Source organism: Aedes albopictus, chromosome 3 (assembly GCF_035046485.1).
Source record: "Aedes albopictus strain Foshan chromosome 3, AalbF5, whole genome shotgun sequence".
Taxonomy (NCBI): Eukaryota; Metazoa; Arthropoda; class Insecta; order Diptera; family Culicidae; genus Aedes; species Aedes albopictus.
The window spans coordinates 77,111,409-77,135,570 of NC_085138.1; the positions used below are offsets into that span (position 1 = coordinate 77,111,409).

The 24,162-nt window shown below is 39.8% G+C and overlaps 1 protein-coding gene across 5 annotated transcripts in view; it reads left to right on the forward strand.

Annotated features, from left to right (window-relative positions):
- LOC109399713 (homeobox protein 5) overlaps positions 1-24,162 on the forward strand; it is a 425,270-nt gene that overhangs the window by 70,714 nt on the left and 330,394 nt on the right. For 4 of the 5 annotated variants that reach the window (XM_062856465.1, XM_062856468.1, XM_062856464.1 and 1 more), the window contains one exon: positions 7,508-10,854. In XM_062856465.1, the coding sequence (XP_062712449.1) occupies positions 7,508-10,854 (3,347 nt within the window). The remainder of the gene's footprint in view (positions 1-7,507; positions 10,855-24,162) is intronic. The other variant, XM_062856467.1, reaches the window with a different exon arrangement.

Here is a 24,162-nt window from a genome sequence, read left to right on the forward strand (position 1 = left end):
TCTGTTTCTCAGCTTAGTGTTCAATGAGCACTTTCACAGTGCTTCCTCTGCCAATGATAAATTTGCATGCGTATATCGTGTTGCAGGCACGAAGATGCTCTATGCTTAAGGAAGTCAAGGAAATATCCATAACGAAAAGTCTCTGAACCGACCGGGAATCGGAACCGTCACCCCCCAGTATGGTCATGCTGGATACCCACGCCATTATAGCTGTGATTATATAGCCCACTTACTTTTTTATAATGACCAACAAGATTCTCACAGAATTTCTGTTTTAGTTCGTAAAACTTTGGAATGCTACACTAGTACAGAAATTCTCAAACGGGATGTTGCTGCGGCAATGGTAGAGTTAGCTATCACTAGGGTTAGAACTGAAATCGCTGTAGCTTCAGCTTACTTTCCAGATGATGTTCCTGAGGTATCTCCTACTGAGGTTGTATCATTTGTTCACACATCAGGCGGTACTTATAATCTACGTAGACACTTTTTTTGCCATCCCAGACCATCTAAAGCTATGCAATGATGTTATCTTTGACAAGATTACATACTGGTACTTGCAGGGCCGGATTTACAAATGTGGGGGCCCGGGGCCACAGAGTTGTGGGGGCCCTTTCGATAGAGGATGTATTTTTGCTTATATAACGTGGAAAATATCTAAAAAAAATATGAATCATGCTTACCATTATGTTAATGTTGTTGTGGAAGAATGTGGATGTGGAATAATAAGCAGATCTAGGCAAAATGTTGGTGTTTGCTAAATTTACTAAATGCATAACATGGTTTAAATTCTAGCATGAAAACGATGATGAAAGAAATTTATATAAAAGTAAAAAAATGCTTTTCAAGAGTGTGTTTGCGGCTTTGGATCCCAGATATAGTAAAAATTCACGCCAGAGTTCATAGAGAAATTGCAAGAAGAATTTACAGCAAAACATGCGATAAAAGTTGTAGCGCAATCTATAGTGTCGTTTTCGCGAAATCCAAAGATAATTTCTAGTGGATTCCTGCTACAGCCTCTGAAAAAATGACTGGTCGATCACCATAAAAATGAATACTTAACAAAAACTCATTCCAACGTGACATCCCCAAGAGAGATACTGGCGACCTCCCAGAAGAATGTTTCACAAAACTTTGAAATCATAAAGAAAATTCTAAAAGAAAATATTGAAGCAATTTTAGAGAGATCCCATTACAAATTTATGATGGAATTTCGGACTTAATTTCCTATTAAACTTCTTGAAAATCTTAAGCAGGAAACAAAAGCAAATTTTATCCCATTTCCCACATTTTTTTCTAAATTTCTCAAGTAATTTATGGATTTTATCAGGAGTTCGCCGAAGATTCATCCTTATTTCGTTGAGCAAGTCTCTCAATTCAAGAATTCGGACTGAAATTCTTTAAAATAATCTGCTTTCAATTCATGCTAGATTTCCTCTAAAAAGATGTTTCAACAATTTTGGTGTTCTCCGATTTGTAAGCTGTGTAATTAAAATCAAACTCATGAGTTCCAAAAATACTTCTAAATTTCGGGGAAACCCTTAAATTCTTCCAAGAACTCTATAAACATTCTTCAAAATGTTTTCAAAAGATTTAGACAGAAAAGAAAAAACAAACTAAGTTTTGGAGATCCTTTAGAATTCAGTCAAACATTTTCTTCAGGATTTCCGGTAATTTTCTTAAGCAATTACACAAAAAAAAACATAAATGTAAATATGATTTGGAGGCAAAATCTTAAATTTCATAAATAGCTGGAGAAATAGTTGCAGTGTTTATCAAAGGAATTACGACATATAACATGCATTTTGCCAGTAGAAAGTCATTTGAAATTCTTATGACAAAAATCTTGCACTACTTTTTTCTCGCTTCACATTTTTCCCGAGAAGTGAAATTTTGTGGGGGCCCCTGAAATGTGGTGGTCCTGGGCCCTGGCCCCCCTGCCCCCCCACATCCGGCACTGGGTACTTGTCAGATTAAAATTCTCTAGCTGATCAAAAACATATAATCTTAAATTGCCAGGGGGGCAGCGAAAAGCAAAATCCCCGTAGCTCACAACAAAAACACGTTCAAAATTGTTTTTTGCTGAAAATTGATGCATTACACAATTTCTTACTGATTTATTTGCTATCTTCGCGTTGTCGTGTAATTTCGAACGATTGCACGATAAAATTTTGATAACCGTTTGCTAGTTTTACACGTTTTACTTAAGTAAAAACATATGGTAATGAATGACTAATTCGCAAATGTCGTGCACATCCCAGATCTGTCAGAGTGCCCAAAAGTGTCAATTTCCCAAACATGTCAAATTCATGTGGACTATGGCTCATCTATTCGTGGTTGACGTCCGTGCTACCCCGCTGTAAATTGCAGCGAAGGATATAAATCTATCACCGCATTCAGAAGACAAACTGAAATCAATATACAGAATTGTTGAATCCACTTTAAGTTACTATGGTTCCTCCCATCGATTCTATTTATTTATTGTCATCAATCACATATGTAGACCGTTTTGTTACATTTTATTTTAAGAACTAGTTCACTTATATTTATATTACATTGGAACGCAACTCTTCGTTAACGTAATGATCTAAAGTATTCCTTAAGTCTTGTCTTGGAAAATGTAAAAATCAATGTGTTCACTGTGTTTAATATAAACAAGCATCATTTGATTAGAGGGCTTAAATTTGGCATAGTCAGTACGGTGAAAATTAATAGAAAATAGCTCTCAATGACGCAAATTTCGTGAGGGCAAGTAAAAGTTTAGTTTTGATAGGAGCTCAATAGCATCAATATTCTATACGAAATTATATTATTTTCGAATAAAACCATGGCGAACTCTCTACGCTCTTTTAATGTTTCAATATTTATAAGCATACATAGAGATTTATAAGACAGCAAAGCAAATGATGACCAAGCTAATCTGTGGAGTGCATATAACAAAAACTGCTTCTGTACAGACTCAATTCTATCTTCGTGGGTACCCGGGCAGAAAAGAATTGCAAAACAATGGTAAGTTTTATCATTAAAATAGAATTACTTAATAACAAAATTTGCCATTGGTTTGTTTGAAATAAGTGACAAAAGAGCAAACATAATAACTGACATTGTTCGATGAAATAACTAAGGAATGTCAAATTTTGACATTACAATGGCAAACCAAGAACAAAAATTTTTGAGGTTGAGAATTGCAAAATATACCTTTATTGAGTTATTGAGAATAGAACAATAGCATAATTAGTTATCAATAATGTCTCACCATAACGAAATTAGTTACAAGGACAAAATTATACATTCGGAAGTTATTCTACCTATTTTCAAATCATTTACTAGAAGGCAAACAAATGGCATTTTTTGATATGATATCATATTATACTATTGGCATGATGATTATCCTGGGCTTGTTAGGGGAATATCTGTAAATAAAAAGAAAATCGCGTTAAGTACTGTTCCTTTGAATTTCACTAAGAATGTGCATCCTTTGACAGATACGTATTTCGACCTCAACTGTAAGGTCGTCTTCAGTGTCTTGTACTTGACTCGACAAGTACGAGTCGAGTCAAGTACAAGACACTGAAGACGACCTTACAGTTGAGGTCGAAATACGTATCTGTCAAAGGATGCAAATTCTTAGTGGAATTCAAAGGAACAGTACTTAACGCGATTTTCTTTTTATTTACTATTCGCATGTTATTTTAAGCTCGGGGGCTGTTCGGGCTCGTTTGGAATTTAGCCATCAATGTTAACTTCTTTTCCCGATCAGCCTAGATAGCTGTGTAGTGTCGGTAGCGGTTGTCTCAATTGGCTAAGAATAACACTACGGACCGCCTGATCCAGTGGTAAGAGTCCACTAAACTGATGACCCCTAATTCATGGTGTATTGCGGCTTTATGCTTACCGTGCCAAGGTATGAATGGTTAGAGGGGTCTAATAAAAACCTAACTACAAAAGGAGCCCGTGGAGAATTGGGGCATCCTCCACAGTATTACGCCCTTTACTGCGCTAACCGGAGCAATGGTGCAGTGGACATTGCGTCTCTCCGAGATAATCAGTTGTCCTTTCTTAAGTCTCAAATTTGAGGCTAAATAAGGGCGGGATTATTCAAATGTTGTAAATTAGCTTACATTAGTACCTATATGGGTTCGCTTAATGCGTTCTCGCCATTGGCGTTTTTCAATTGACACCGATTTGGTTTGTCGTTGATATTTCCTTTTTGTGCTGTGATTGTGAAGAGTGTAATCCTGTCTAGTTTGGGTAGTGGCTATGGCTAGGAAACCTCAGATCGATTTTCAGCGTAAAAAGCATGTGAAGCCCAAGTGGCTCTACTTCAAAAAGTTCGTTTTCGTAGGGTAACTTCTGTATAGGTTACCTTGTGAACTCAGATTTGCTTCTTTCATTATAAATGAAGTGTCATGCCTCGAGCATGCTATATATTAGAATAACGTTAACAGTATGTTTCAATCTTTCCTTATGGATGCCTTCAAGCAAGCTCTTGCATTCAGCATCTTTTCGCTGATATTTGGCAGTATTGCTACGATGATTACATCATCTGAAGTAGCTCAAACATTAATTTGGGATGCTTCGGTTTGATGGATTACTTAGGTAGTACAGTTACTTAACATAGAATTGCACCTAACCTAAATCTGCATGAGCAGAATTTGTCATAAGTTGACTGATCGGCATGTGTCAGATGAGGGAGTCTCTATTTGACCATCTTTGCACTTTTGAGTGTTCCTTCGCAAACTTTGCGTATTCAGACGTCCCTGCTCAACAAACTAGGGACCCTGTACTAATTAATTGCGACCACATTTTATGGATAACTCGCTTCATGGTTTTGTTACTACTACGCCCTTCATTGTGGTATACCATAGCTATTGCAAGAGGTTCCTGAATAGAACTCTGATCTGTTCAAGTTCAAAATATCTTCGGATAAACCATTTTTTTGTATAGTTATGAATCTCTAGCTTCCGCCCGAGAATTGTAGCTATAGAATCGACTTAGTGGGCACGAAAAAGCTCTGCTTACTTCAAATTTCCAATAGCAAATGCGGTTTTGTCCTATTTTTCTCCAGAGGGATTTGAGTATTTCAAACATGTTTTGAACTCTTGTACCTAATTCTATTGGGTATTTTCATGGCGTGAAATTACTCCATAGTTTTATCCCGAAAGGGTGAGTGCGTTGTGTAAAGAAGGAATGAGTTCCAGTGTGTGCCACAGTGTGTGTTGAGTCTCACCGGAGTACGTGGATTTCTTTTCATAATTCAAATCTCAATTTGTTCATCGAGCACATGTTCTGTTGTGCACATGTATGTCAAAGCATTTTCAACAGTGTACTTTCCACTTGTTTTGTTATTTCGAAGACCTCTTTCGTCATGTTTTGAAAAATTTAGAAAGTTTAAAGAAAATCATATAATTTTGCAAAGTAACAAGAAAACTTGAAAATGCTTTAATCTTTGTAAACTAAAAACTAAACAGAAAACATAATCGAAGATACGGTCTGCCACATACGGAAAAATACCGCCACTAACAAAATAATATTCAGACATTATCATAAATTTACGGTTTGGAACTCCTTGGAACTCCTAATATCATGAGATAGCTCATGCAGAATTCCTTGAAAGTTTTTTGAAGAAATTCCTGAACAAATCGTGCACATTATTAGATTATTAGACACATTCCTGGAGAAAGTGTACTGAACAATTTATTGAGGTTTGCCGAACAAACTCGCAACTGCCTGTAGATATTGTTAGAAAAATACATAAACAAACTTAAAGGCGTACCAATTTCAGTATAATTCCTGAAAATTCCTAACAAAATTATGGGAAACTTGTGGAAGAATTTTTAAGTAATTTATATGAAAATATATTAGAAGTTTTTGGAACAATTCATGAACGATTCGAAACAAAAATGTTTGAAAGTAAAAAGAAAATCGCGTTAAGTACTGTTCCTTTGAATTCCACTAAGAATTTGCATCCTTTGACAGATACGTATTTCGACCTCAACTGTAAGGTCGTCTTCAGAGTGTCTTGTACTTGACTGAGTCGAGTCAAGTACAAGACACTGAAGACGACCTTACAGTTGAGGTCGAAATACGTATCTGTCAAAGGATGCAAATTCTTAGTGGAATTCAAAGGAACAGTACTTAACGCGATTTTCTTTTTATTTACAGATATTCCCCTAACAAGCCCAGGTTAATCATCATCATGTCTGAAAGATTATTCAACCCACTTTTTCTCATAACTACTTCTGAGCTCCCCACATGTTTTTCACGAACTCGAGCGAGAGAAATCTGAGAAGCTGTACGTGATAGGTTTCTTGGAGGATTTTAATAACGTTAGTTGCAGTTTTTAAAACGGAGTTTCCAACAATATTCAAGAAAATTTAGCTTAGGGACTCCTCCGAAGATTTTCTGCTGGATGGACAAGCATATATTTTATTAGAATATGGTGTAATTTCTTGTTGTTTTCCTAGCAATATTTCTTGAATATTGTCGGAATATTTTAAAAACTACTTCAGATTTGTTTAAGGAATGCTTAGACCAAATGTTCTTTATGCAAAAAATCTCCTAAAGTACATACCGCCAAGATTATTTGAAGAATTCAATCAGAATCTCATCTCTAACTTCCGTCCTAAATGTTGCTAGAATGTTGTTCTTAAACGTCATTATAGTTTGCACTAGAAATATCCCAAAAAAAAGTGTTCATCAAGACGACCCTATAAATTTCTAGAAATTCGGAATCATATTTCTGTAAGTTTCTTAAGGTTGAAGGATTCGTCATTGAAATAATCGTCATCATTGAAAATTCGAAAGCAGTTTTCTCGTACAAAGCTGAAATTTCCGCAGTGAAAATGTATTCACTGTATTGCGGCTGAAGATTGGAGTACAGTGAACTTATTTTCACTGCAGAAATTTCAGTTTAGAATGAGAAAACTGCTTTCGAACTTTCAATGATGACGATTATGTCAATGACGAATCCTTCAACCTTAAACCTGGAATTATTTTAAAAAACCTGGAAAAATCCTGGAAATATCAGGGAATTTCATTTTCATAATTGAGTAGACACCCTGCTAACAAACAGCAATTGAGTAGGTAATTGAAAAAACTTAAGAAAAATATGCATTGAAACTGTGTCACGTTCCCCACAAATTGAGCACCACTCTGCTTAGTGACTTGTTGACTGAACGCACAGGAGACCGATACAACACAGCACACTTTTAACGTTGTGTCGTGGTGCGGGTACCTCGAAGTGACTCGAGTGAACTTGCTTCCAGCCCGAGAGGGCCTCTGTGTCAGGGTTGTATTCTGTTATCAGTAGGTACCTAGTTGTTTCGTTGCCTGCCTCTTTTCGGGGAGGGAATATGGGATATGTACATGTGCTTTTGTGTGACTGTGATTAACTGTATGTTTCTCTTTCTCTGTTTCTTCCCTATCTTCCCCCGGGCATTCTGTAAATTGCACCTCGCCAATGTCCAATTTGTGCACCTCATTCAAACCAATCCCAACCAATGCACAGATCCATCGGTAGTGGCAGCACCGTCCACCGTGGCAGATACCACCGCCCCCAGTGTACAATCATCATCACCATCAGCGCCAGCGACTAGTCCTACCCCTAGCAATAGTTGTTATAGTAGTAGTGCAAATAGTAATAATAACAATAATAATGGTGATTCACCTGCTTCGCCACCCGCAGCTACCACCCCGACGTCGTCGCTCTTTGGGGCCCCGGTGTTCGTAGGTCATTCGCCAGTGAATGAACATCCAGCGACGTCGCCGCAAGTGTTGGTAAAGTCTGCAGCACTGGTGGGCACCAGCAGCACCAATACCATCGCCAGCCACAGTGCTGCCGTCGCCGCCGCCACTCGAGCAGCCGAAGTGCCGTTGCACGCTCAGCAGTCACATTCCAATGACGGTCCGGAGAGCACCAGCTGCACCAGTAGTACTACCAGCCGATCGTTCACGTTAAGCCATCTCCATAGTAGCAGCGGTGGTGCGTCGTCGAGTGGTGGTCCAGTGGGAAAGTATGCCGCCACCTCCGGTGGTAATGGTATTAGTGCTAGTAGCAGTCTTGATTGTGAGCTAACAACGCGACCAGCTTCTTCTTCGGGGGAAACAAGTAACAGTTATAGTGGAATCGGTGAGATTGGTTTAAGATCGAAGAAAAACACTTCAAGTGCTTCGAGCAGCAGCAGCCCCAAAATGGTTGCAGCGAGTGCTGAAGAGATTGTTTACGAGAAGAATCCGCGATTTGTGGGGAACGGCGGAGGCGAGGGGACCACCGTTGACGTGGACTCGTCTGAGGAGTTAAAGTATGGACCGGGAATAGTGTCAAAGTTGAGGTGTCGTTATTTGAGCCTTGCGCTGAGGCAATCCGCGAACAAGCAGAGGCCTTCTTTGAACAACATGCGTAGGGCCACCAGTTTGAACAATCTGCTGGACGAGGAAGGGGAAGATTTGAGTGAACGGGAGCAATCGATCGAGTCCTCCAAGGATCATCACCAACCGTCGTCGCAGGAGAAGGGGGGATATCTGCAGCAGCACCAGCAGCAGAGCCAGAATGGGAAATTTGGCCAATTTACGAACAACCAAATAAACACGGGAACGGCGAAAACAGCAAAAACGCCCGACGAGTACATCTCGACGTTCCAGAAGAGCGTGCAGAACAGTTATACGCGAAGTGGCCGACAGACGGAGAAGAAGAACGAGTACAATCGGTACAATAAGCAGCGTGGTGCCGATTCGCTAAAACGGGCTCGATCAGTTGAGGCGCTGGTGCGCTACGATCATAAGGCCTGGGAGCGCGATATCCAGAAGGAAAATCTCTACAGTAGCAACGATAGCAATGTGATCATACTGGATGAGATTAGCTGCACGAACGGGACCAACGGTGGCAACAACAACTGTCAATCATCGGTGGCGATGAGCAAGGCTGACCTGATAACGGACTGTGTCACGATCGAGGAAAAGATTATCAACGGTCGGGAGAAAGGCGATCCCAAACCGAAGCGGCTGACCTCGTTCATCGATGCGGACGAACGTCCTCCGCCGGATGTCGTTCGGCAGACGATGAAAATATTTGAGGCTAATGCCAATCGTAGAGGACGACCTGTTGCGAGAACTAACGGTGCTGCCGGGGAAGTTGCTGCCAAGGTAGCCTGCTACAAGTCGATCATTTCGCAGGATAAGCCCCCGATCACACATCCCAAACCGCCGCTCAGTCCTAAGAAGCCAAATATCATACCACGTTCTGCTAGTCCCAAATCGAATGGAAATTCCGCTCCGGTTGCCACCAACGGTCTCAAAGAGAAGCCCGCGCTCCCGAAGCTGGACATTGGCGTGATCCGTAACAGTTTGGAAACAACTAACAACCTCAAGAACTCGGCATCGTCTCCCAATCATAACAATAACAATACATCCACACCGCCGCTATCTGTGCGCGTACCAGAATCGCAATCCTACCGTCTCAAGTATGAATCACCCGCCTTATCGCCAAACAGCACTGCCCAACACAAAGTCACTTCTAGCGCGGCGTCGCCGACGACTACGACGACAAACCGCGCGGAGAGTCCTCGAGCTGCTGCCGCCTGTATGCAAAACAACACCCCGAACAGTACGGCTCTCACGTTCATCGACTCACCATCGATTCCAACTCTTGCGAGCAAGCTCGGCAATCTAAACATCGCGACCTCTACCCCTACGAGCACCCGCTCCTCCACCCCGCAAGATCTGCCCGCGCTTCCGCCGCAAGCCCCACCCCGGCAGCCGCCCGCCGCGGCGCTCCTCCAGTACGCCACCAGCGATGAAGAGGATCCGGACGACCCGGAGGAGGACCGACAGCACCAATACTCGCTGAACCATAGCAGCGATTCCGATCAATCGTGTGACCTTGCACCGACCACGGAAGGCGACGACTACGACTACGATTACGCCGACGAGTTCGATCCGCAGGAGGTGAAAAAAGTATCCCGTGCCGCCATGGATAACATTTCCCGTGCGGGCGTCACGACGCAATTCCGCTTCAACGGCCAATCCCAGCAGAACAAATCCCATCTGCCATCGCTCGGCGCTGGCGGCGGTGCAAAGCTGCTCTCCAACAAGAAACTGAACGTCGACGATCATCAGTCGGCGTCGAATTCCTCATCGACGTCGTCATCGCCGATCACAGTGCCCGCCGTGGCCCCTGTGATCGCCCACAAACCGCCTGTGCCACTGTCACGTGAAAGTCTCGCGTCGTCCACCAATAATGGCCTTAAGCCGAACAGCAACACCAACAACAGTGTCACGCATAATATCAATAGTGTCAACAGTAGCAATGCCAATATCAGTGTCAACAACAACAACAACAACAGCAATAATGGAAGCAAAGTGGTGATAAATGATTCAGTCGGATCGGCGGCGCCGTCGTCGATGCCGCCCAATGTGAGTGCCGGTGGTGCTAGTGACGTGTCGAAAACGGTGAATCTAACCGCACGCGAAATCGAGAAGAATCAGATCAATTTGGTCAAGAGTGAAGAAGGCCTCCTCCATAATAGTGCTTCTAGTGTTGTCGGTGGTGGAATGTTGGGAAAAACCGGTGCCGGGGGTGACGTCAGCACCAACACCAATACCGGCGCCGGTGCCGGTGCCGGCGGTGACTTCTTTATGGCCAAGTGGGGCGGTGCCCAAAAGGCGACGACGGGCGCCGGTGAAACTGTGGCCGCCGCCCCGATGGTGGTGCCTACGAAGAAGAAGGTTAAAGCGCCACCGCCGCCACCCATCGAGGCCAACACGATGGTGTTCAATTTCAGCGACCGGAAGGACGTACCGGATTACATCGAGAACGACGGGATCATCCTGCGGCCGCGACCACGGGAGCTGCCTAAGGTGAGTCATTATCTACACTACACTTTATATCTTGTTTGTGACACCCAAATCGAAGATGTGGCATGTAAGCTCATTTATCAGAATCTATATTGCATTTATGATGCGAGGGCTTTGCTGAATTGATGAAAAATATGGATGTAACCCATATAGAGCATATTATAAAACAGAAAAATAAACGTTTTCTCTACAGGATGATCAATAAAAAATGCATTTGTTTTGTGGGCTAATCAAGAGGAAATGGCTTTCTCTTTTAAATTCGATTTGCAACACTCACTCCAAAGAAACTGCTTCTTCAACGTTTGAAAATACTTATTGGAGAACTTAGCATATTTTCGGCTGCTTTATTCTCTTCGTCATCAGGTATTTTCTAAAATAAAAGTTGCCCTCAACCAAACTGAATTTTCCAAGATCAAGTTTCATGTAATTTGGACGACAACAAAACTGTCGATTATATATGATCTGTAATTTTCAGTTAAATAGGCACTCCTTAATCTGCATTGTTTCAGAAATTTTGTTACATGACTTTTTGGTAAAATCTCCTCACAATTTCAATCAAAATTGTGTATATTCATTACCGAGGATGATCAAATTATGTTACAGTAGGGGAGACTGAGGAGACTTGATCCCTGGGGAGACTTGTTCCCCCCATATTTTCTCGGAATCAAAAACAGTTTTCTTCTAGCAAAACAACATCTGGACAGACGACAATGTTTTGGCTACAATTGATTCTAATTGTGTATTGCATTATTTTTAAATGGCTGATGGTTTGTTTTCAGTCCTTCAGAAATCTTTTAGGTGATTCCGAAATATCTCAATAACTTTGTGAAAATTGAACCAAATCGTGTCAAAATTTCACAACACATAGTATACATAAAATACTATCAAACGTATTTATCCAAACAAGGCTGTTATATAAATATTTCAATTAATGTAGCTAAGTGTATACAACAGTAACATGGGGAGACTTGATCCCTCGAGGATTACACACACATTATACATGTGAAAAATAAAATTCTAATTGGAAACCTCTTTTTACTCGGAATTCTAGTATATTCAATGATAAAACGTGTCAGATAATTATTATTTTATTACACATCATTAAAAGGGGGATCAAGTCTCCCCATTTTCAAAATACGGCATATCCTTAACATTTTTAAGGAAAAATTATAATTTCGAATACACCATATTCATCAAAAATGCTAGAAAACTTGAAAAGAAAATGAATAGGAAGCTTCTGGAGTTATTTTCCCTATAAATTAACCATGTGCTCAACAGGGGATCAATTGTGACCCATTTTTGAAAAATACATCATAAGACATGCCTCCATAAAAGCACAGTTTTGGAAATTTTAACAATAATTTAAAGTCCTTCTGTTGTGTATAAACTTGCAATAGATGTTTACCTGCCATTCTGTATGAAAAATGGATCTATTTTTGTGTTTTTTCTTAAAGTTACAGGCAAATTAAGAAAAAGGGATCAAGTCTCCCCAGTCTCCCCTACTGATATGCATCTCCACTCGACTTTGATTTAAAAAAAAATCTAGAGCGAACGTTGTTGTTATCGATGACACACACGGCGGCTGTCGTTCCCGTTCACCGATCGCACTTCGGTTTGATAGCGTTTGTTTGTGCATTTTCTGCCACTCGCCATACTAAAAGATAGATAAGAATCGGTCAAAAATCTGAAAAATTACTCGCTTTTTCGAGTGTCGAGCAGCCGATTGATTTCTTTTCTACTATCGGCCAGGCGCTTCTAATGAAATCGATTCCCGTTCGGTTATGGTGGGCAGGTAAATATTGACCGTTGTCCCGTTCGAAGGTGGGCAGTGAGTGATGGAACGTGGAAGTAGTTTAGATTCCTCTGTAGATCTTGTTTTAATTTTAAACTGTAATTTTCAGTACATAAACAAAAAAATGAAAGTTTTCATGACTTTTTTTATTACATTTCGTAACATTTTCCAACCCTGACAACATTAGGGAACAACTTTTTTAAATATTGAGAGAAGACTTGTTGTATCTTCACAGCCCCTACTTAAAGAAGCTTTTAAAAAAGATTTTTAACTTTCTGAGGAATAATTAAGAATGTACTTATAGAATAAATCTAGGATTTATTCTTGATAAAATTTCTAAAGTATTGAATAAACAAATTCTTAGGAGAATTCCCAAGTAATAATGATAGCTAAATAACAGCGGCAAGCATCGTGCTGAAAAAAAAAACTCGTTTTGCAAATAAATATTTTGGAAGTCGTAGATATGATATGTAATTACACAATAAACGACAGTGTGTAACGCATTCCAAGACTGAACAGATAATGCTTCATTTTATCTAAGGAAGTGGAACCATCTCGGCAGGGCTTCATTTTATCTACCTAAAGTGACTAGCTATCAGGAAAAAGGTAACTTTTCTTTTCCCCGATAAAGTAAACAAACTGCTGTACCCCCCAAACTCATATCTTATCGTACCGAATCGAAAAGAAGACTTAAGCCGGGGAATTCGCGGCGCAAAGGTGCACCCTTTTCCGTTTGATTTCACTTCGCTTGCTTAGTCAGACAGCTCTTTTCGACACAGCCAGAGAGCTGCTGCTATAAATATATTGCGTTTGCAAAATCCATTAGACTCATTGACTGAGTCAGATTCTCGAACTCAGACATTGATACTCATCGTCGTACACTCAACTTACCCATACCGTCAGTAACAGTCAGACAGTCCGATAGTCAGTCAGTCAGTTAGATTGATACATTTCCGGATCACCACCGACCGACCGTCCGGCCCCGACCTGAACGCACCCTCCATCGGAAGTGTGCCATTATCGTGGTGAGTGCTGCGCTGGTGGTATTGCAGTCAGTTCATACCGCACTATGTTTGAAACGTGCCATGTCCAAGTCGTCGGGACTCTGTTGTTGTAGGTATATGCGCGCACGATTATCTCGAGTTGGCTCTCGCTCTCTCGCCTCAGACAGCTCAGCAAAAGTCAGAGGATGCTAATTGATCCATATGTTGTTTCCCGTTCGGATTCAACGTCCAGATCCCGATAAGTGTAGCCGTTTTATGCGGGTTGTAGTCGAGGGAGTACATACGTACGACGACGGATGAGCTGTCTTGAAGCTGAGATGAGTCAAAATTCCGGACTAGGGTCTAAGTGTTAATGATTCCAAGAATACTGAGTAACATAATGGATTTGAAGTAAATTGAGAGCGTTGATAAAGTTGATGTTAGTAAAGTTTTTGACGAGCTTGCAAACAAAAGTCAAAAATGAATTTATCGTCCGCCATTTTTTTTATATTTCCAAAAGTTGACAGACTGAGATTTACTTTGAAGTCCCTATGCTTGAACGATACGGACCTCGGTCGAAAAAGCTATTCGGCAATGAGGGTGTCTGAGTTTGATTCGCGGTGGATGCAGTATTCTTTTGAAGGCAGAATTTCCTGGGTTCAATCCCTGGCTCGTCCCATTCCTTCTACTTTGTATGCCTCTATCTACTTTCTCTCTCTTCTATACATTACATCTAATCTCATGTTAATTCGTATGTTCATAGCCATTCCTAGAATCAGAATCGGATTGGAAAACCTGTTTCCTTTCCTTCCCATTTCCACAGTACAGTGTCAATCTATCATACATCGCCTACAAGTTATGCAACCAAGCGAATTGTGCCGTATCATATTCACACAATCTATCACTTTACACCTCTATCCACGCACCAACCTTCTGCCAAAAATAACCATTTCCTAACAACACTCCGACATCCGCATGTCCTTGTGCAGACGCAGAGGACTCAACGGCCTGAAGAGATTGCAATCATCACTTTCCTCCCCTTCCCCACATTGACCTGCAAACTGACGTAGCAAGCACCATTATTTCGCAAAGTACACAATTTTCTAAAAATCCGCAATATCCCAAAAAGGTTGCTCCAAGAAGTAATCCATTATCCATTCATATTATGATTTCATCTATTATTTATTTACCGGAAGGGACAATCTACATAGCTCATTTCCAGCGTCTGTTGAAAATTTTGGGATGCAGATACTAAACCATGATGCCTGGTAAGCAAAAGCCACACAAACAATTCAAGGCAGTTCAGTGAATGCATTACCAACGTGCCTAATGCCGGAGCTTTCGTCGGCCGATATTGATGCACGGTATCTAACGTTTTCCGAACGATTTACCCAACACCCGAAAGATTTATGCAAAGCCCTGGCGCTACGCTCGACTGAGCAGAAGTTCCACAAAGCCATGTAACTCTTGGTTCGGCATAGAGTGTACCTTTTTTTTCTGCACCATGCAATCATCCCGGGTAGAGGTGAATAACAAACCAATAACTGAAGAATAACATATTTTGCCATCATGTCTAAATTTGCAATTCTTTAGTTTTTTATGAATAGCTCAGGATGACATATAAATAACAAACATGCTATCATTGTAAAATTTGTAATTGGCGAGTTATTATTGAATAATAACATAATAATAACAAATATTACTATCAACCATAATATCAAAACAATAACATAGCTTACCATCATATTAAAATTTGTTATTATTTTGACATTCTTTTTGCTATTATTTTGGTATTACAATGGCAAAATCAGTTATTCTTTAGTTATTATGCCATAGAAATTTAGTTATTATTTTTGTTATTTGAACTTTCATTTCAATCAAACTAATGGCAAATTTTGTCATTCAAACATTCTATTTTAATGGTAAAATTTGACCTTCATTTGCCATTTTGCTCTACCCGGGATATTCTGCCTTAAAATGATAGCACTGAAAACGTGCTTTTGAGTGATGAAATTCGCACAATGCAACAATACCGTTCGGTATGCCTCGAGCATCAACCACGGTAGCGTAAAAACCGAACGAAAAAGTTCTGTCTTCCGCCCTTTTGCTGACTTTTTTTTCGCGTTCCGTTCCGGCAGCAGTGACTTTGGGCGGGCATGTCTTTGCGCTTTGGGCTGAAAGTGGTCGCTACTAGAAGAGTAGCAAACAAAAAACAATGTTGCTCGACGAATGCCAACACGTGCAGTAACTGAACCTCACCACTCTCGACACTACTCGCCTAAATCCTATCCACCGATTAAAATGAAAGATAGAAAAAAAAAACAACAACGAGCTGAATAGAGAGACCTACCAACGAACGAACTCTGGTGAACCAAAACACTATATAAATATTTAATTTGAGTAACGGATTCGGTGCGCTGGCGTAGTTACCTAACCGAACCGAAGCCTTCCAACGACGACGGTAGTGTTCTCCTAAGAGAAGGTTCATCAGCGTTAGATGATTGGTATCTTCCAAGAAGATACCAGAAGGCTGATTATTTTTATCCAATGCTTTTGGGAAATTGAGAAACAGCAACGATGAAAAAATCTGTATACTCTAAGGATTCTTTGAAGGTTTCATGCTGGAGTTTTTCTTACGCTCAATTATTTCTATTTTTAAAATGGATTGATACTGCGTATCATAGAAAGAACGCTTGAAAAGAAAAACTCAGAGAAAGAATATTTTTTTGTAAAATTATTCTTTCTCTGAGCAGCGAAAAAAAAGCACTGAGAAGCGAGAGCAATGATATCTAGAACTTAGGCTTCGTCTAGAATTGTAAAAACCTTCTTAAACATTTTTAGTCATCTTTGAGCATGGACTAACTGTTGAAAAAGGTAGTGTCTTCTTTTTGATGAACGTTCTCACTAAGACAAACCCTTATTTTCAGTTTAAATGGTTTAAAACGGTTCTCTATGCCTTTTTGCGCAATTACATGTTCAATGTTACTCTATAAAAATCAGTAATTTGTAATTAAACTTTGTTATTTCAAAAGCAAGCAAAAACATGTATTTTACAATTCAAACAACTTTGCGGAAAACGCAAAAATGTTAAAAAAAGTCGTGTTGAAAAGTTGTCATGAAAACTATAGTTTCTAGGGATCATGAACAGACAACGCAGTATATCTAATAAAGTATGAGATATAGCGTTATGGCGTCTTTGACTTTGTTTGAAATTGCATTCTGCACAACTCTGCTAAAGACATTAAACTGCATTTTTTGAAAAAACAAAAAGTTTTTATCTCACCTATAATTCATCCTATAATCCACCTGACTCATGTCAAAACTGTTATGTCAAAAAATGCGCTTTGTCTTATATAGAAACTTCTCAGAAGAAACTATGCACCGCAAAAATCAATGTTTGAAAAGTTATTAACCCGCAAAGTACCAGGACGAACCAAAAAATTGTCAACTTCTGGTTCTCTGCAGTGCATTGACCGATTTTCAGAAACTTGGTGTTTTTATCCAAGGAGAATATGTTGTTGTACTAACTTTTGCCGTTAGTGCCACCCCGCGTTCGTTGAGGGTAGAATCCTAAGATGATTTCTCCCAGAATTCTGAGAGGAATTCCAAGAGCGGTTCTTCCACATTCTTGAGATAAATTCATCTAGAATACTGAGAGAAATTCTCACAAAAAAAAGATTTTCGGAATTCTGAGATGAATTACCCAAGGAACTTAAAAGAAATGACCAAGAGTCCTGAAAAGGGTAGCTCAGAACCCTTAGAAAGGATTACTCCTGAATCATGAGAAAGGTTTCCTTAAAATACTGGGCGGGATTGCCAAAGAAACCTGAGATATACTCTCACAGAATTCTGGGCGATAGGATTCCCGCCTATCAGAGAAGAATTCCTCCAGAATCCTTTTAATTATTTTCCCATCATTCCCCTTAAATCCTGGGTGGAATCCTTTAGAATGCTGTCAGAATCCCGAAGGTATTCCCCAAAATTCTACGAGTGATTCCACCAGAATCCTGAGAGGGATCATAAGAGGGGTTCTTCCAAATTCTTGAGAGAAATATATCTAGTAACCTATGAGGGATTTTTCCGAAAATCTGATAAGGATTCTCGCTGGATGGGATTACGAAAACTTCTAGAATGGACTTCCCCAGCATCCTGAGAAGGATTCTCTGGAATTCTGAGAGGTATTCCCACATAAAACAGAAAAAAACTTCCGCAGATTCCCGAAAGACTTTCCCCCACAATCTTTGAAAGGACTTCCCTAAACTCCTTAAAGGGATTGTCCCTGAACTGTGAGAGTGATTTCTCTAGAATACTTTAAATTTTTACACCAGAATCTCAAGAGAATCTTCCCATAATCTTGTCAGGGAACCCTAAGAGGAATCACAAAATCTATGCGAGGGTTTCTCCAAAATCCAAATTTTTCTAGTGAATTCTGCCCAGAATCTCGTGAGAGATTCTTTATTAATTGATAATTCTGAATGAAAGTGCCCTAGAATCTTGAAAAATATAGCCCCCGAATCCCAAGGATTTTTTTCCAGAATCATGAGACAAATTCCCCAGAAACTTGAGAAAAATTTCCCCAGAATCTTGATAGGGATTACCCCAGAAAGCTGAATTTTCAGAGAATCTTGGGAAGAGTGCCCGCAGAATACTTAGTGATATTCTCCCAGAATCTTAAAAGGATCTTACGCAGAATTCTGAGAAGGATACTACTAGAATCCTGTGTGGGATTCCCCCAGAATCCTAAGAAATATTCCCCCAGAATTCTGAGAGGAATTTCGCCACAATTCTGAGAACGCTGAGTATGATTCTCCAAGAAGTCTGAGAGGAGATGCTGAGAACGCCAAGAAAGATTTCCTCAGAATTCTGAATGAGATTCTAAGTGAAGGTCTTCCAGAATCCTTAGAGGAATCAACCCAGATCATCCAGAAATTACTTAGAATCCTGAAAGGGATTTCACCCTTGGTAGGGAACCCTGTTAGGGAATACCTCAAAATGCTGAAATGAATTCCTTTAGAATTCAGAGATTCCCTAGAATTCTGATAGGTATTCCCATATGATACTGCTGAGAAAAATTCCTCCAGAATTTTTAAAGGGACTCTTCCATTATTCTGAGGATTCCACTAAAATTCTGTGAGATTCCTTCAAAATGCTGAAAATTATCACACCAGTATCCTGACTCCTGAGAGACCTTATCCCAGAAAAGAAAGAAAGGAATTCTCCCTAAATTTTACTAGAAACCTGGGAGAGATTACCCCAGTTTTCTGAGATGGATTCTCTCAGAATCTTTAGAGTAATTCTTACAGAATCCTGAGGGATTTTCTCAGATTGCCGAGATGGATTCTCTTTGAATCCTGTGATGGATTGCCTCAGAATCCTGGAAAAAGTTTTCCCTCGAGATTCTCCCAGAATGCTTAGTAAGACGGGCTTGGTGGTCTAGTGGCTACCGCTTCTGATTCATATGCAGAAGGTCCTGGGTTCAATCCCTGGCCCGTCCCTTTCATCCTACTTTGTATCTTTCTATCCACTTTCTCTCTCTCTCTCTTCTCTACATATACAACTCATGTATATTCATATGTTCATAGCCATCGCTAGAACCAGAAACGAATTGGAAAACAAAGTCGTTTCCCTTCCACTCACAGCACAGTGTATATAATGCCTACAAGTTATGCAAACCTCATTCACCACACAATCTATCACCTTACGAACACTATAAATAACCCCATATCCATGGATCGCATCACCGACCCAACGGCGACTCCCAGATCTCCCATCCTTTCAGTCTAACAAATACCCCAGTCCGTGCTGGTTGTGGGGATGCAGAGGTGATCTCGGTCTTTAGTAGCAACAACCAGCACACTCTAACATTCCTTTCCCTTCCCAACTGACTATAAGGACGTGGCCGGCGCCGTTATTGATCCAAAATGTATGAGCTGCTAGAATTGCACTTTGAGAATAAGTGGAGTGTCCCAGCCCTTATTCATTTGGATCTCAGTGCAATTGGTACCAGCTCAGATCAATCACGGAGTAGCAACCATTGACATGTATAGTCAGATTTGATGTTTTTTTTGATGAGATTCTCCCAGAATGCTTAGACGGATATTTTTTTTTATCTTTATTATCGAGACTTTCAGCCCAGAACTTCCTGGCGGATTCCTGAGAGAAATTCTCCTGAAGTATTGAAAGACATCCCATTAGAATTCTGAAAGAGATTGACCCAAAACCCTGAGAGGGATCCTAAGAGGGCATTCCACTTTATTAAGAGAAATTCAACTAGAATCCTGAGAGGGATTATCAAAAAAAAATGTTGTTGGGATTGCCGAAGAAACCTGAGATATAGGTATACCTCGATTTAGAGGACCCTAGATTATATAGACCCTCGATCTTATGTACATTTTTCAATAGTAAAATTCTACAATGCATTTTGGAAAAAAAAGAAATTTAATATTTTTAAATCGAAAGAAAAATCGAATGTGAAAAATCGATTTCGTTGGGTTTCAACATCGATTCAAAAAATCGATAAATCGGAAAAAAAGATCGATGTTGCGAACATCGTTTCGAAATTGCCCAACGCTAGAATCGACTACTTCTAACATTTTTCTTGTTATTATTATTACTTGCAGTATATTGTTAAAATGTATTTCAAGTATTAAAGCGGCCAGGCATCGTTGGTTTTATAGAAAAGCTATAGAACGGAAAGATCTCATACCAACCGATCCGCAAACGTAAAATTAATGTAACATAAATAGGTGAGTACGTTGGGAGCGACTTTGCTAAGAAAATTATTGTCACTCCATTGCCGTTGGGATCCTGGGATGGGACAAACAAATTTTCTCCTTGTGTCCTAGGTTTAAGCGTCAGTACTTGCTCTCTGAAACGAAATAAAATACTTTTTTTAGCCCAAAAAAATCTAATCTACTTATAAAACCATTTAATCGATGAGATTGACAATAATTCTAATCGAGTTCATTGCTGAAATTTGACTGCTAGTAGCAACTAAGGACTTCCAGATCTCGGGGTAAGAACTTCGGCATGCCCAACATCTTGGTTTGAAATTGATGACTGCAGCAGGCCATTCACAGCTCAAACCTTTGTCCTCGATTTCTTCAATCTTGTAGCACAGTTCTTCCGCAATCTTTACCGGAACAAATTTTGGAACAATCATCGATCAAAATACACTGATAGCACGAACTTCCTTAAGGCTCAAGCATCCGTCATCATTTTTCGGAAATAGAAAAGCAGTTTTTTCGCTGTAAATCTAAACAACGATCAGGAAAATGTATTCACTGTATTCTATTCCTCATGTGGAACACAGTGAATCCATTTTCGTTGCAAAAATGTTTGATTTGAACGAAAAAACTGCTTTCAAATGTTCAATGATGACGATGATTTCAATGACGAATGGTTCAACGTTAAGCACTTTTATTGAAAGACTTATTTTGCTTCCAGTAACGATTGATATCACTTGTGTAATTAAAGTTTTACACAAAAAAATAGAAATATTCAGTAGAATGTAGAAAAACATCATGATAAAACTCGTGACTGGAAAAAGTTTGCGACATAAAACCTTGAGTTGTATGAATAAAAAGTGGTGAACTTTACTACTTGTATATCTACTCAGAAGTAAAGTCCACAGAGTTGTTTGTACATTGTACATTACTACATTGTTTGCATGAATAAATCAATTTTCGAAGAAAGAACTGTGAAACAAATATTTTTCCCGTAATGAAGTAAGTTAAGTCAAGAAAGGAATCTGATAACCCGTGCAATAGGGACAAGAAATTTTGGAATTCCTTTACCAGGATTTCCCAGAAATTCCATCAGAGTTTCTTTTTGGATCTTCTTTAGAAGTTCCTTCTTGGAATGCTTTCCAAGATATCTCACAGGGCTCCTTCCATTTTTCCTGGTATTGATTTTCAATTCCTCTCGTAGATTTCGTCGGATTCCTACCGGCATTTTTCCAAGATTTATACAATTCTTTCCGAGATTCTTCCTTGAGAATCTTTCAGGATTCCTGAATTCCACTTGGTTTCTTCTGGGGTTTCTCACGGGCATCCTTTTCAGAATTTCTTCCAGAAGTTTTCCCAGTATTGTTTCCAGAGTCAGTCGTGGGATTTTCCCCGTTGTTGCTCCTACGTTGCACCCAAAGAAATATTCGTGTTATTTCCACCAGGTGTTATCTCGAATTCTCTAGAAGAATTTCTCTCCAGATTAATCTAAAAGCTGTCGCGGAATTTCTCCTAGTATTCGTCTTGGAGATTTTACGCGATTTCTTCCGGTGTTTCTCTAAGGACTTCTGTGGGAGATCTTCCCGCGATTTCTCTCAGAGTTGCTACAGTAGCACTAATAAGACGCGACGCGAGACAGTTAGTGTCGTCGAGGTATCTTACGTTAGTGCAAATCCCAAGAGTTGACAGTAGCTATTCCTAGGATTTCTACTAAAGTTCCTCCAAGGGCTTTTAAAGGAGTTTTTCTCGATTTTTCGGAAATTTTTCAATAAATTTCCGTGAACTTTATTCTAGAATTCCTCCCTGGTTTTCTGCAGGAGTTTCAGCTAAAATATTTCGCAAAGGTTCTCTCGGGTATTATTTTGAAGTATCACCTGTGATTTCTCTCGGAATTTCTGCTGCAACTTCTCTCAGAAAATTCCTTCCGGTGTTGGTCCTGGGATATCTCTCAGAGTTTTGTTTTTAAATTTACCCTGAACTTTTTCCCAAGATTTTTTCCGGAGTCCCTTCTGGGTTTTCTGCAGAATATTGTTGCTGATATTTCTCATTGAAGTCTTCCCGTGATTTATTTCAGAGTCAGGATTTCCCTCGTAGTAGTACCGTATTTCTTGCAGTAATCCACCCGGGATTATATGTTTTACAGACTTTCTCGGGATTACTCCCAGAACACTTCCCGGAATATTTCCCGAAAATTGTCCCGAGATTCTGAGTGCTACTTTTAGTATTTCTTTAATAGTTGCTCCCAGAGTTCTTGCAGAGATTTTTCTATGAGTTTTTGTAATGTAATGTAAGAAATTCCCGGAGAATTTTCTAAAGGAACCCAGATGAAATCTTGCGGGAAATTACGCTAAGTCTTATTGGAGAAACTTCAAACAGAAACTTAAAAAAACAAATCCTGACTACTCGGAAAAAAAGTTCTAATAGTAATCCCCGGAGGAAATATTAGACAATTCACACCGTCTTCAGCCAGAGGCTGCACAGACTGAACACATTACTTACACTAGACAACGGACACACAGAACACCCAGTGGCCCAGTGATGAATTTTTCGTTCGACGAAAAGTTTCCACCAACTGGAGCGGGAATCGAACCCACACTCCGAGGCTTACGATACGCCTAGACGACTGTCGCCGCTAACCGCACGGCCACGAAACCCACATTAAGGACATTCAAGGAGGAACTCTAAAAACCTCAAGGAATTCCGGGAGGAAGTACAGGATAAATTCCGTGAGGAGATCCAAAAGAAATATCGGAAAACTCTTTGGAAGAAATCCCTGGAACTTCTGCAAAAATCTCATACAAATCCCGAGAGAAAATGTTGAAAAGCTACCCGGAAATCCACTAAAAGAAATTCGTGAGTGAACTTTGGATAATTTTGGAAGGATCTTCAGGAGGAATCCAGCGAGAAATTCTGGAACCATATCGAGAAAGCCTCTGGACGAAATATCAGGAGGTACTCCAACAGATACCCCGTAAAAAACTCCTGCAAAATCCTGAAAGGAACTCTGCTAGAAATCCCTGTGATCCCTCTCAGAAATCTTGAACGGTGTTAACTTAATTTCTGGGAATAGTTTGTATAGTTTTTGAAATGTAGGGTATAAGTGCCCTTCTTCAGCCTATGCCCCTATGTTCATCCTATTCCAAATACAGACGATTCAAGCACCGATTGTTTCCGTTCGTTTTGTTATCCTGCATGCTCACTCCTAACAAAAAAAAAATACAAAAACAAAGCACAAAATAAAATGAAAACAAACTAGGGTGACAATGGGTATTATCGGCAGGTTTGTTCTCTTCGTCATGGGGGGTTTTTGTCAGCCAAATTGCCTGAAACTTGGCCATATAATTCAACTTAGTTGGGAAGGATTTGAGACAACTGTGAGTTCAATAGGTTTCAAAAAACCCCCAGAGACGAAGAGAACAAAACGGCCGAGAATAGGTAATTTCCCCTATTATTAGATTTGTTTTCGATAGGACGAAAATGGGAGCACTTTGCTAAAGATGGGCCCCTTTTCCCTATATGTATAAATTTTAAAGTATAAACTTTCAAAATTGTCCCCTGGAAAACCTGGAAAACTCTGGGAATTTTATTTTGGATTACGAGTAGACACTCTGGAACATCTGTAAAAATGGTAGTTTCATGAACATAACATGTATTTAGACCGCTTCTTTTTTCCAAAGGGAACTTCTATAAATTACGTCTCGCAAAATATTTGTTTTATCTTTATTATCGAGACTTTCAACCCGAAGCTGATTCGTCTCCGAAATATTTGATTAAAATTAATGTTTAATTAAAAAATACTATATGAAACATG